General features: G+C 43.4%; 1 protein-coding gene across 4 annotated transcripts in view; it reads left to right on the forward strand.

Annotated features, from left to right (window-relative positions):
- The first annotated feature begins 5,791 nt into the window (after nt 1-5,791).
- UBE2D1 (ubiquitin conjugating enzyme E2 D1) overlaps nt 5,792-14,689 on the forward strand; it is a 35,010-nt gene continuing 26,112 nt past the window's right edge. For 2 of the 4 annotated variants that reach the window (XM_059899218.1, XM_059899217.1), the window contains exons 1-2: nt 5,792-6,044; nt 7,937-8,052. Coding sequence is in view for 1 of the 4 variants with exons in the window: in XM_059899216.1 (XP_059755199.1) it covers nt 6,021-6,044 (24 nt within the window). In the remaining 3 variants the exon portion in view is untranslated. The remainder of the gene's footprint in view (nt 6,045-7,936; nt 8,053-14,689) is intronic. The other 2 variants (XM_059899216.1, XM_059899219.1) reach the window with 2 other exon arrangements.

Consider the following 14,689-nt stretch of genomic DNA (forward strand, 5'->3'; position numbering starts at 1 on the left):
TTAATCCTTTGACAGTTGCTTCATTTGCAAATATTTTCTCCCATTCTGATGGTTGTCTTTTGGTCTTGTTTATGGTTTCCTTTGCTGTGCAAAAGCTTTTAAGTTTCATTAGGTCCCATTTGTTTATTTGTGTTCTTATTTCCATTTCTCTGGGAGCTGGGTCAAAAAGAATCTTGCTGTGCTGTATGTCATAGAGTGTTCTGCCTATGTTTTCCTCTAAGAGTTTGATAGTGAGTGACATTTTCTTATAGAGATATTTTTTTCATTTTAGAGAAGAAAACATGAGGGGAGACTGCTGTATTGTCACTGTTGCTTCTTTAAAAAAATTTTAGGGCTTCCCTGGTGGCGCAGTGGTTGGGAATCCGCCTGCCAATGCAGGGGACACGGGTTCGTGCCCTGGTCCGGGAAGATCCCACATGCCGCGGAGCGGCTAGGCCCATGAGCCACAACTGCTGAGCCTGCGCGTCTGGAGCCTGTGCTCCGCAACGGGAGAGGCCGCGACGGTGAGAGGCCCGCGCACCGCGATGAGGAGTGGCCCCCGCTTGCCGCAACTGGAGGGAGCCCTCGCACAGAAACGAAGACCCAGCACAGCCAAAAATAAAAAATAAATAAATTAATTAATTAAAAAAAATTTTATACAAACGAATTCATGTATATTTATATAATTTATCACAACATTTTCTAAATGAGGGCCAAGTCAGTGATTTTCAAGTACTAGAAACCATTCTTCTAACAAACTCTAAAGTAGAATCCAAACAATAGCAGCTAACATTTTTCTGAAAAGCGCCATGATCCCCTCACTGTGCTAAGCGCATCCGTGCATTACCTCATTTCATTGTATGAGGTAGGTGTTATTAAACCAACTTTTATATGAGGAAACTTACCCAAGTCCACTCAAGACAGTTTAGAAAAACAGATACGTACTGAACTGCTCCAATTACTTTTGGGCGTGAGAGGCGCCAGGCCTGGAGCCTCAACCACTCATCTGCCCTCACCCGCTTCTTGTCCTACCTTCCACAATCCCAGTCCAAACTTCTGGGACTTCAGTGAAACACCACTCCGCCTCAGACTGGACTGTCAGGGGCTTGTCTGCTGGGCACTGTGCTAAAGAATGAGGTGACTCAGTTGCTCTGTTTAAGAAGAGTTCTAGCTACCCAGATGTAGTTAATTTTATGTGTCCACTTGACTGGGCTAATGGAGGCCCAGATAGCTGGATGTGTGTGTGGCAGTGACCACTAGACTGAGTAAAGAAGATCCGCCCTCCCCAGTGTCGGCGGGTGTCATCCAATCCGTTGAGGGCCCAAATAGAACGAAAAGGCTGAGGAAGGGCAAATTCTCTCCCTCTCTTCTTGAGCTTGGATGTCCATTTTCTCCTGCCCTTGGACGTAGGAGGACACAGGAGCCCCGGGTTTGGGGGCCTTGAGACTCCAGGACTTATACCAGCATCCCCCTCTTTCCCTCCTCTTTCTCAGGCCTTTGGCCTCAGACTGGAAGTTACATCATAAGCTTCCCTAGTTTTCAGACCTTCGGACTTGGACTGAATGTCACCACTGGCTTTCCTGGTTCTCCAGCTTGCAGGCGTCATATCATGGCATATTTCAGCCTCCGTAATCAGGTAAGCCAATCCTCATAATAATCCCCTCCTACGTATCTATGTACTGTATACCCTATTGGTTCTGTTTCTCTGGAGAGTCCTACCTAATACACCAGGGCTGCTCAAAACTTTATTAAAATAGATTATGACTGGAACCACAGAAGTCGTTTCCTTCTCATACCTCATCAAACAAACAGAAACCAAAAAATGTTCAAACATTCTGCTTGCTGTTCAGTGCTCGAAATTGGTTTTAATTAACCGTTTAAAAAATAGGCTACAAAATAGACAGAAACACTTTTGAAGGAAATGTAGGTCCTAGAAGGGTGCACGTAACAGAAAACACCCTTAAAGGAAGTACGTCCTGAAAAGTTTATGGTTGGCTTCACAACCTTCGAGGCTGTCTGCTCTGTGCCCTTCTTAAACCATGGTTCTGGCCTAGTTTCAAGCAGAAGCTACCTCAACACTGGGTTCTAACCCTATGGAGATTTACTTGGGGACAAGGAAATTCATGCTTCAAACACAGGCCCCAGCCTGGGAATGGTCCCCTTGAATCTTCTGGCCTGTAGCTGGACAGAGTTAGGGGGGGAAGGGGTGAGCCAACAAGCCAGACAACTATTCTGGAAATACTTTAAAAGGAAGAATGCTTGAACTACATGTGTGCCAAACACCTGTTCTGAGCCGTCCCAACTCTCCTGACTGGGTTTCGCCTCCTGGTGATTCTGGTTTTACAGTTATGGGACAATAGAATCAAAGGGGAAAAGGCCCTCCTGTATCTGAAGACCATGGTGGCCTATATGCCCAGAACTGTCCCAGGACAAATGAGAGCTCTCATCAGCCCCAGAAAGCACCCACAGGTCAAAAGAACTGGGAGCATTTGAGTGGGGAGGCCCTCTACGAAGGCTTTTGACAGCACAGCCACAAAGAGGCACAAAGAGAAAACCAAAAGGAGCTCTTATATTTGCAAAGACAAACGTGTGCATAGAGAACAGGTGGAAGAGAAGCAAAACTGGTTATCAGTGACTGTTCCCAGCAGTACCTGAGAAACAGGTAACTTCTGTTCCAGAGAGAGCAGAGCTGGTGGTGGTATTCCTAGCAGGGCGGCCACTCTGCTCTCCTCACTCAGCCAGGGCCAAGTTCAGCCACTACAGACTCCGGAGTTCTGACACATGCCCTGCTCCATCATGCCACACTCCCTAGGAATGCCCGAATCTTTTCATCGAACCCTTCCTTTTCACTCTAGTCTGAAAATTTCTGGCCAGATCAGTGTGTCAGTTTCTCCAGGGTCTTCATAAACTGCCCAGATGGTTGCTTTGCGTCTGTCAAAGACTCAGCACACTCCACCTGGTCCCAAGAAGCTCTTCAGTCACCTCTTTCACTTGGTCAGCGAACCTCTCCAGAGACTTCTCCAAATGTCTTAATTCCTTAATTCAACTTCTTCCCCTGGACCATTCTTTTTCCCGATTAACATCATCCAGCAACCACTCTGTATTCCAAGTGCTGAGAATGGCTGCTCCATATCCTTAAATATGAGTTTCTGAAAGAAGCGCAATCCCTCTCATAAAGTCTGTATCATTTGAGTTGGGTTTGTCAGGTGCAGGGTGGGAGGTCGTTCTATGCAGAGAGAATGCATTGTGCAAAGACACGTGACATTAATTAACTATAATGTGTGAGCTAAAGACGGAAAGGAGGCATTTAGGGACAAATTGGGATGGGTATTTTGCAGTAAGCTGAGGCATTGGACTTCCATGATACAAACCAATAGAGGTTTTTAAGCAATGGAGTGATTTGACTACTGCGTCTTTTAGCAGTATGTAGGATAACCTGGAAGAGGGAGAAATTAATGCCAGTGTCCTGGCCTTTTGAATGAAATTGCCCTGATTGTAGCCTCTGCGTAAGTTGTGTGTTTTTGTTATCTACGGAGTGATGATGGACTGTCCTATCAGGACTGTCCACTTAATGACCCTGGAGGTTTTTTCTGGGCTTCCTGGTAATGAGCTACCTGCAGCTAGTGCTTCCCCGTAGTGGGAGCAGCTTAGCATGGCCTCACTTCCTACATGATACTATCCAAATGCTATCAGCTTGGGAATGCAACTCCCCAAAGCAGCTGATGCCCAAGCTCAGACTATTTCTCCCCTATTTACAAGGACACTCTCATGCTTGCCTTATAAAAAGGAAGAGCAATGTTTGGGGTAGGGCCCCACTTTCTGGAGCACAAAGATGGTGCATCAAGCTAGCCCCAATACACCTCTCTACAGGATGATATGACCTTGCTGGTATGTTTCAGAAACCTCTTTGCCCCAAAGTACTTCAAAATTCCCACAGCTGATTTGACCATGGGTGGCCAACTAACCCAAGTCTATCTATATATACTTTGCTCACTAGCTGAAAATGTATAGCCTGGAGTAAAAAGACGAGTTGTGTCAATGGAATTCTTCCTTTTAGGGAGATAAATAGGGAGTACCCAAAGGCTTGGCCATTTAGCAGCAGAGCAGTTGCTTGAAGAGTGTCAAAAAGTGGGCTAAGGGTGGTGGGAGCTCATGCCTTGTACAAGAGAAGTTAAGTGGGAGCTGGAAAAAGGAGGGCAGGCCAGCATGCAGAGAGAAGCAAGACCTTAGGACAAGGAAAGTAAGAGAGTAGCCAGGCTCCAGACCAGTTTTAGTTTTTATGTTTATTTTGGGTGGGAAGGTGGGGAGGGGGAATGACAGGCTTCTAAGTTAAGTTTCAGATTCCATTAATTATTTCTATCATTCTTTCACGATCCTATTTCCCTAGACATTTTCTTTTAAGTTACATGAATGGATTTTTGCTCCTTGCTCTTTGTAAGCCTTTAGAATGCTATGGTAGCTATTGTTCTGGACTTCCTGAAAAGCTTTCCTCCAACCCTCACCTGGTAACACATTCTGATTCCTGGCCACAGGGGAGGAAGGTGCACATGTCCAGTAGACTTTTGGACATAAAAGGCTGAAACTGGGGTGACAGTTTGGTTGGAAAGACAGATTTTAAAGGCATCATCATATAGATAAAAACAAATAAGGAAATAATTGTTATACAGGACTTTCAGCATATTAGGTACTGTGTTTGGCACATTACATTAATATCAGTTAATTCTTACAATAACATATCTAGAGACTATTATCGCTTTGGACATGAGGAAACTGAGGCTTAGAGAGTTTAAGTAGCTACAGGGTCACACAGTGGTAGGGGTCAGAGTTGGGATTCCATTCCAGGATAGGGGGTCAATCTACAAAGCCCAAGCTCCTCCAGCCATGCTGGGTGGCCTCCCAGGACATGGGAGGACACGAAGTCTACTTTCTAGGAAGATAGTGATGGTGAGAGATCAGGGATTGGAACTCCAGGGCACTCTAACTCTTGAGAAGAGGAGCTGGTAACAGAAAAGGGTAAGTCAGAGAAGTAGAAGAGCCAACCACCCTGGTGCTCCGGAAGCGGGAGGCGGTGAGCGTTTTGAAAAGCGAAAGGGTAGCCAGCAGTCAAATGGGTCAGAAACATCACAGAGGAAAAGGAGTGAATTGGATTCGGGAATTACAAGCTCAGGCTCAACTTTGGTGAAAACCGAATTCTGCTGCTGAAAGCAGAAGGCAAGTTTTAATGAGCACACAAGTTCATAAGAATTGGGGGAGTGAGGAGTGCGCGTAGACTATGTGGATTGAGCAGGTATTGTACTGCCAATGGAAAAGAAGGAGCCAAGAGTGAGGACGAAACTCAGAATTCGGAGTTCCAAGGAGGAGCAGACATGCGAGATTAGCATCGGACAGAAGAGGCGCCTTTCGAAACAGGAACTAAGGAGGTAAGTAAGGCATCATAACTGGAGTGAGTCTGTGCATGTGTGAGAAATTTAGGCAATTCATATATTTGAGAACAGTGAAATCTGTAAAGGTAAAAATAACAAGACGAGCTGTAGCACATATTCGAATCCGGCACATGTTTTTCGAGCTAATTTGTTATCCTCATTTTACAGATCGGGAACTCCAGGTTCAGTACCTTGATCAATATCCAATTGCAGGGACCAACTCCAGAGCCGGTAGCTCTGAGCCCAGGCTGTGGGTCGAGGTCAGCGGTGAGTAACCAGCCCAGCCCGGGGCGGCGGCCGAGCAGGGAGCAGAAACTACACTTCCCAATGTGCCCGGCGGGGCGGGGCGGGCGCAGGCTCCTTCCCAGAAGCAAAAGCGGAAACAAAAGAGTCTCGCCGGCGTCCCCGCCCGCACACTCGCGCACACTCGCGCACACTCGCGCTCGGGCGCCCTAGGAACAGGCACCGGCGCCCGGAGCGAGCCAGAGAGCGGCGAGCCGGGGATCCACCCGGCTGAGCCAGCCGAGGAGCCGGCGAGCCGAGCCCGCGACGACCCCACGCCCCCAAGCCCCGCAGCCGCCCCCAGCCGGCCGGTATCCCCGCCGCCCTCCCTGACCCATGGCGCTGAAGCGGATTCAGAAAGTGAGTGCCGGGGCCAGGCCTGGGGCGGTGGGGCGGTGGGGCGGGGTTCGGCCCCCTGCCCACGCTGACCCCGGCGGTGGCCCCGAGAGACGCGCCGGGAGGGAACGTGAAGGGAGGATGGGCCGGGGCGGGGACCGGGGGCCAGAGACGCCGGCGGGGCCAGCGGGCACTCGACAGGTGAGGTGGGAGCAGCGGCAGGTCCCGTGTGCTGGAGGTGCGTGGAGGCAGGGGGCCCGCTGTGCGCTCGCGCCGGAGCTGAGCCCGGAGCCCGGGCTGGAGAGCCTCCTTGGTCTCCAGACCTTCCCGCAGTCTGTGCTGCTCGGTCACTGCTGGATTTTGCCCTACACCCGGATAGTTTTGGCCCTTGTCATGCTGCTTTCTCCACGCTGTTTCTTAAGCCCATCCTCTTTATGTGCTTGCCTCCCCGGGCTCCCGGGAGGGCCTGGGCCTGCAGCCTTACTCCGCGGAGCTGTTGGGTTTGTTCTTTCTCTCCTCTGCGGTTGGCTGTTGCTCAGATGCCCGAATGGGGTGGAAAAGCTCTTTTGGGGCCGAGAAACCTCCTGCCCCTTCTATTTTGGTGCCTCTCCTGCTGCCACTTTAGGTCACATAGCTGTAGTGAAAACATAGTTGCTGATACACAACAAGATGACCTCCTGGCTGTGATTCATCGTGAGTCAAGCCAAGCAGGTTTTTTTTTACCCTCGTGATAAACTTATATGTAAAGTTTGAGACACAACAGAAACTGCCACAAATTAAATTGTTTGATGCTTTGACACATGGCTATAGAATGAGGAAGAAATGTGTATGTTCATTAAACAAATATTTGTCCATCCCAACTCAGTGTTAGGAATTATCTTCTCTTGCATAATGTTTATTGCTACCGTCTCTAATGTGAACATCTTACAAAACTGAGGTTGGGGCATTTTCTTTCTCTTCACTTTTATTTCTTTTTGGGTTATCTCGTCTGTTCACTGACACAAGTTTTAGGTTTTTACTGTTATGGTTCATGTGGAGAACACTGAGAATTTGTTTTTTTTAATGGGTAGTGCGTTCGGCAAGTTAAGCCAACAATGGACAGCATGTTTTGCAAAGAATTTCAAAAGAAATCCTACCAAAAATTTGTGTCAACTTTTTCAGGCATGAATCGATAGAGCAGTGATAGAGATGTATACATTGTATTCTCAGTTACCCTTGGTGTCATCTGGTACAGAGGACAGCAACTTTCAGACCCAGCCAGTTTATCGGGGGTGGGGGAAAGGTCAAATACTAAATCTGTGAAATACTGTTATTTTTTTGTGCCTTTTAAGGTTCCTCTCACTACAGTACACATAGTTAATCATCAGCATTTATTGATTAATGTGTTTTCTGATTTGAAGATAATGCAATTACACATTTTTTTCATGTAGATAATTCTAATTTTGAAGCCACACTCAGCATCTTTGCCATGCCTTGTGTACTTATTAATGATGATGTAATGTTGGCTCACATTTGAGGTAAACACACATTTTTCCAAGGAAGTCTTAAGATTCCATTTCCTTCTTCCCTAGTTGTGAGAATTTTTCACAAGACTTTGCACATCCAGTAGCTTTTAAATAGCATAGAATTTGTCCACAGTAAGTAGGCATTCAAAGAAAATTGACACTATTTGTAAATATACTGGGCAATTATCAATCACCATGCTAAGCCAATATATTTGGCTTATATTTATAATATGGCATATATGCAAATCATATTTTTAGTACCTATTAGTTATTATTAGTTTATAACAGAGTTATCTGTAAAAAAAAAAAAAAAGAAATTTGGGATCACATAATATCTCATCTCTGTATATCAATCTTTGGGTTTTCTTCTCTGTTATCAGAAAAGTTGACTTGTAAAAATCTCTTTTCCAGCCATTCTTTCAACTTCAGGAGGTATTTTATTTGATTCCCCACTTTTCCTCTTTCTTTACCTACCTCCTTGACTAGAAGCAAATTCCAGGGGAGCTGTGCTGTTTGCCATATGAACAGTTAAGTTACAAAGCTGTCTTTGATATCATCAGTTTACAGATTCTTTTTGAATCTTGCATGCTTCAACAAAAGAATACGCGTTATTAACTTTTGGCCTTTCTTTTAAAATGTATTAAAGTAACACTGTCAGGTACCTTCCAGGTCATTGGGTTGTGATTTTCCTATACCTACAGTGGCAAGCTTTAGAACTGTGCAGAACCTTAAAGAACTCTGCAGGAGTGGAGTGGGGTAGAGGGCAGGGGAATAGCTTATAGGCAGTGGTACCCAACCTTTTTTTTTTTTTTTTTTTTAAACTTTTTTTTTTTTAAAGATTTATTGATTGATTGATTGCTATGTTGGGTCTTCGTTTCTGTGCTAGGGCTTTCTCTAGTTGCGGCAAGCGGGGGCCACTCTTCATTGCGGTGCGCGGGCCTCTCACTATCGTGGCCTCTCTTGTTGCGGAGCACAGGCTCCAGACGCGCAGGCTCAGTAGTTGTGGCTCACGGGCCCAGTTGCTCCGCGGCATGTGGGATCTTCCCAGACCAGGGCGCGAACCCGTGTCCCCTGCAGGCAGATTCTCAACCACTGCGCCACCAGGGAAGCCCGGTACCCAACCTTTTTGGCACCAGGGACCGGTTTCGTGGAAGACAATTTTTCCATGGGGGGGTGGTAATGCGAGCGATGGGGGGGATGGTTCAGGCTGTAATGTGAGCGATGGGGAGTGGCAGATGAAGCTTCGCTCGTTGGCCCACTGCTCACCTCCTGCTGTGCGGCCCGGTTCTTAACAGGCCACAGATCAGTATCCGGTCCGCGCCTGGGGGCTGGGGACTCCTGTTATAAGGTAGTGTATCAGAATCACCTGTGGGACATTTTCAGACTGTCCCCACTGCTGTAAATGGAGAGATGTTGAATCCCTCAGATGCGCTGGGGTAGAAAGAAGGTTGTGAACCACTGACTGACATTCTAGTCTACTCTCCTTATTAGAGAAGGAGCTTGAGGTTTGGAGTGGAGTGCTTTGTCCAGGTTAATCTCTTAGGAAGTGATTTGACATGTTTTTAAAAGTTCATAACTTCACTTCATCTGAAAAGATTAAAGATAGTTGAATTAAAATTGTATGAATATACAAAGCATGTGGATATAAGTGCTCAAAATATATTTTTATGCTAGAGTATGCTAAATGATTTAATACTCTGATTTAGACATCCAATGCCAGTTTTGCATTTCGGCTCATAAATTTACACACCCATGCCCTATTTTTAGACACAATGGAAGATGTTGTCACAGTCACCTGAATCACTAAAGGGAAAAAATTTGAACAAAGTCTGAGGAAAGATCCCTAAAACATGTCTGAAAAAAGAGGGCAGTTTTTCAGCTGGACATTTATTATTTTCTAGAATTAATTTTGAAGTGTTTATTCTATGAATACTATTTTCATACCTTGGTAAACTTTTTTTGGAAATCATTTTTTTTTTAATTAATTTATTTATTTTTGGCTGCATTGGCTCTTCATTGCTGCGCGCGGGCTTTCTCTAGTTGCGGGGAGCGGGGGCTACTCTTTGTTAGGTGCGCGGCCTTCTCATTGTAGTGGCTTCTCTTGTTGTGGAGCATGGGCTCTAGGCTCATGGGCTTAAGTAGTCGTGGCTCGCAGGCTCTAGAGCGCAGGCTCAGTAGTTGTGGCACACGGGCTTAGTTGCTCCGTGGCATATGGGATCTTCCCGGGCCAGGGCTCAAACCCATGTCCCCTGCGTTGGCAGGCAGATTCTTAACCACTGCGCCATCAGGGAAGTCCCTGGAAATAATTTTTTTAAATTATAAATGTTATATCACAATACTGAATGTCTTGAAAACCAGAAAGGGAAAAAAAAAAAAAGGAAATTCTAACACAGTTATCATCTTAGTATATTTCCCTCTAGATTTTTGTTTTGCAAATATAGCAACACAGATGACTATTCCTCAGTGTATAGTTCTGCCGCCAAAATGGAATATTTGTATTTTTAATAGTCAATTTAACTTAAAATGTATATATAAATGTAAATTAAAATACTTTATAAGTATTCTGAACTGTTGAATTTTTTGATTTGTACACTTCCGCATTAAACTGTTTTATGTCAGTCTAGAAAACCTTAGGATACTTCAAAAAAAACAAACAGAAAAAAACCCCCAGCCCTTTGTGGATGGAGCATCAAATGGGAGAAGAAGCTCTGGTTTCTGTTCCTGGCTCTGTGACTTACCAGCTTGTTTCCCTATCCATACAATGATGCTGCTGATAAGTACAACCAGCATGTATAATATATAATGGTTCCTCTGTGCTAGATACTGTATTAAGTGCTTGACATATATTAATTGATTTAATCATTAGTGGGCCCAAGAGGTAGAAACGATTATTATCCCCATTTTACAGATGATAAAACTAAGGCATAAAGATGTTGAGTAATGTACTCAGAATCACATTGTGTAATTGTAAGTGGCAGCACTAAGAGTCCAAACCAGACAGTTGGCTCCAGAGTCCCTGCTTTTAACTATTTCAGTATATGCAGGTGGACTCACATCTTCTATCTATTGTACTTAAACTGAAGGACATAGAGTCAGATGAGCTTATGGATGTAAATGTTTTGCAAACTGGAATATTCTGTACAAATGTAATGTGGTATTATAATTAAGACCTTGGCATATTTAATCATTTTCACTGATGCATCACTCAGCTTGTTGATTATGCATTGTAAGTTTTTGCTCTGAGGTAATGTGCACTAGACCGGTTAACATGGTAAAAGAATAATATAACTTTGTTCATCTTTATTCCATCACTTAAAATGTTTCTCCTCCAAAAGGATTTAGAAAAATTGGTGTAATTCATAAATGTTCTGTCAAAAGTATCATTTCATTGTGAGATTTTCATTTGAGAAAATGGTTTACGAATTGATCTAGCTATTTAGTTCCTATAATGGCTTTGAATAGTAGTCAGCAGTTCAGATTACACAGATATATTAGAAAGACTTTCAGATTACAAGATTAAGTCTAAGACTCCAGGTTCCTTCAGTAAAAAAGGATATGACTTCTAAAAACATTTTAAAAAGAAAGAACACACTATTCATGCTTCTTGGTAGATAAATGGTTTGCCTTGAGATGAAAGGAAGAAAGTGTTCTTTTTCTAAAAAGCCACTGTATGCATTTTTCTGCTTTTAAATCTTTGTAATTAAGTTCAATCTTCCTTTTGCCGCCAGGATCATATATTTTTCTTCCTTTATCACAACAAAGGTGTAAAAAGATTAGATAACCTATCCTAGTTTAAAAGTTCTGAGGTTCCTTCTCTGTGGAAATAAATAGCACAGATCTAATAAGTCTGTTTATGCCTGTTTTAGGAAGCCAGGCACATGTTATAAAAACCAAACCTAGCAGGATGTGGGATCGCTTCCAGCAAAGCAGAATAGCATCTTTATTCATTTTAGTTCCCTGAAATACATGTAGGAAACATATTTAATGAGCACCGCTAATCAAAATGATCAGCCTAATACTTTCCATCAAACTGAGTTAATGGTTGTCTGTAATGTATTAGCTCCCCCCACCCCTTTTTTAAAAAGTGGGTAAACTGATGCTATGTGTAATTTAAAAATTAAGTATTGAGATACTTGTCCTCTCTGTTCTTAACCCTGTATGCTGGATTTAAAAATACTGGAATATATAATATAACCCAGATTTGCAGGGTTTCAGGATTGGAGGGGTCCGCAGATCACCTCAGAACAAATGAAGGCCAAACAGTTTCTGATACTGGCCTGTTTTGGTCTAGATGGCCTCTGAGAAGCTGAGGGTTTTTTTCTGCATTTAATTTGGTCTTGGGATGAACCTGTGAAGGTTCAGTTACATACATCAGAGAGTAGTAAGAGGCTCCTATGTTCCAGGAGTTGTCCGTAGTATGGGGAGGAAACCATCCTGAAAAACTCCATCTAGCACTGCCTGTTGGATCACACCATGCTCTGCAGCTTCCTGTCTTTCCTCTTTCTGCATGTTTCCCCCACTGTTCTCTATATTCATATTATCCTGTTTGCGTGGCTCTTCTTCTTCACTGACAGCAGATTGCTTATTAGATTCCTAGTCTTCTTTCAGATTTAGGAAAGCCTTTCTAACTGGGGTGAGGTGGGGGGTTTGTTCCTTCACCTTAAACTTCATTAGCAGTAAAATTAACCTGATGGTTCTCACTCCAGGTGGCCACCCTCCTTTTGTGAGCAGTTTGGATTGCTCTAGAGGTAACCCAGCAGACTCAGTGGCCTGGGCTCATTGTTCTTCTCTAAACCATATATTTTTAAAAATATATGTTGATTACACTATTTTTTAAAATTAATTAATTAATTAATTTTGGGCTGAGTTGGGTCTTCATTGCTGTGTGTGGGCTTTCTCTGGTTGCGGCGAGCTGGGGTTACTCTTCATTGCGGTGCACAGGCTTCTTATTGCAGTGGCTTCTCCTGTTGCGGCACACGGACCCTAGAGCACACGGGCCCTAGAGCACGCGGGCTTCAGTAGTTGCAGCACACGGGCTCTAGAGCACAGGCTCAGTAGTTGTGGCACATGGGCTTAGTTGCTCCGCGGCATGTGGTACCTTCCTGGACCAGGGCTTGAACCTGTGTCCCCTGCATTGGCAGGCGGATTCTTAACCACTGCGCCACCAGGGAAGTCCCATAAACTAGTAAAACTCTTGCTGGTGTTTTTGCTTCCCCCAAGTTTTGATGTGTTGTATTTTCATTTTCATTTAGTTAAAAATATTTTCTAATTTCCCTTTTGTTTTCTTTTTCGATTCTTGAGTTATTTAAAAATATTTATTTCCTAAATAATTGGGATTTTACAGAGCTTTCTGTTATTGATTTCTAATTTAATTCCATTGTGATCAGAATATCTGTTATTATTTGACTCCTTTAGAATTTTTGAGGCTTGTTTTATGGCCCAGAATGTGGTCTCTATTTTTTACTTACACAATGATAACGTCCTTCCGGTGTTCAGCAGAGCTTTTCAATGAACAATGTTCAATAATTTCTAGTCTTCATTTTGCCAGTGTCTGTTTGGTGTCTGTAGAGCCTAGGCTATGTTTAAGGAATGAATGCCAAACTAAGACATTTACACCTTGCCAATGTCTTAGTGTCTTCTCACACTTTTATGAGCTTTCAGAGCAGGGGTGACAAAATCAGTTTGGGGGGACACAAACTGCATTTTAAAAAATGGAATAGAAAACATTAGTGCTTTGGGTATAGTAATGGTGTTGTTTCATGAAATCTTTGTTTTAGTTATGTATATGTATTTCTGTGCATGTATGTGTTATGTGTACTAGGTTGTGGTATATAATGTTTTTCTTTTTTTTTATAAATTTATTTATTTATTTATTTATTTTTGGCTGTGTTGGGTCTTCGTTTCCGTGCGAGGGCCTTCTCCAGTTGCGGCGAGCGGGGACCACTCTTCATCGCGGTGCGCGGGCCTCTCACTATCGTGGTCTCTCCCGTTGCGGAGCACAGGCTCCAGACGCGCAGGCTCAGTAGTTGTGGCTCACGGGCTTAGTTGCTCCGCGGCATGTGGGATCTTCCCAGACCAGGGCGCGAACCCGTGTCCCCTGCATTGGCAGGCAGATTCTCAACCACTGCGCCACCAGGGAAGCCCTATAATGTTTTTCTTATTATGACTTGCTGTAAGGAAAGTTTGAAAATCGCTGTCCCATAGCATAAGATCTTTAGGTAAAATCACTATTGTCAAAAATACATGTCATATACATATATGTGTACATATGTATATAGAGAGAAAACAAATGAACCTATATACATACATACAAGCACACATACACAGATATAGATTCACACACATTGTAAAATGTTCTAGTCTTGGAACGTTTCTGTTTGATACAAACTGTCAATGCTCATTGTTTTCTACTACAAGTAGCAGCATTTTATAGTCACTGATGTACAACTGCAGTATTCAAGAATAGTGCTGGGTGATACGAAGAGAGATTAATTACTTTATTATGAAAATACTTTTTAAGTACCTACTATGTGCCAGTTATTAGGGATAGAAATGTAAGAAGGTAAATATTTGGTACATATTGGTAGATAGGTTTGTGTTTTAAGTGGGTTTTGAGAAATAGGCTGCTACCTTTTTTCTTTTTCCCTGAAGCACCATCTTTCTTGGTTACTATGAAATAAATAGTAACTTTTGATAATGTAGCATTCAAAATGTTCTGTGTTGCATGTTCCATCGTGTGTCAAAATTCTATTATTTATGTAATTTCCTATCATGTTTTTCTCGCCTTTCAGAGTGTCTTTGAACACAGACCCTCTCAAAGCTTATGAAGTAGTGTTCATTTCTAACCATTTATAAGAAAGAAGGCTCCTGGGAAAAGATAATAAGAATTCCTTTTCATTTCTTCATTTGTCACACTTTTGTTTCTCTTGAGCATGACTGAAAATGTGCAAATGGCCTTCATTCAGTACTGGAGTATTGTTGGCTCCAATGTCGATTGAAAATAATGTGCTCTAGTTATTACAGCCTTGAGGTGAGTATTGTTTTGGAGTGGGAGGAGTGCTGGAGTGGAAGTCAGATGGTCTGAGCCTGTGCCCTGGCTTTGGCTTTGTGACCTTGGCCAAGAAACTCATAGTCTTTATTTTCTTTATCTAGAAATACAATGAG

This window comes from Balaenoptera ricei, chromosome 16 (assembly GCF_028023285.1).
Source record: "Balaenoptera ricei isolate mBalRic1 chromosome 16, mBalRic1.hap2, whole genome shotgun sequence".
Classification (NCBI taxonomy): Eukaryota; Metazoa; Chordata; class Mammalia; order Artiodactyla; family Balaenopteridae; genus Balaenoptera; species Balaenoptera ricei.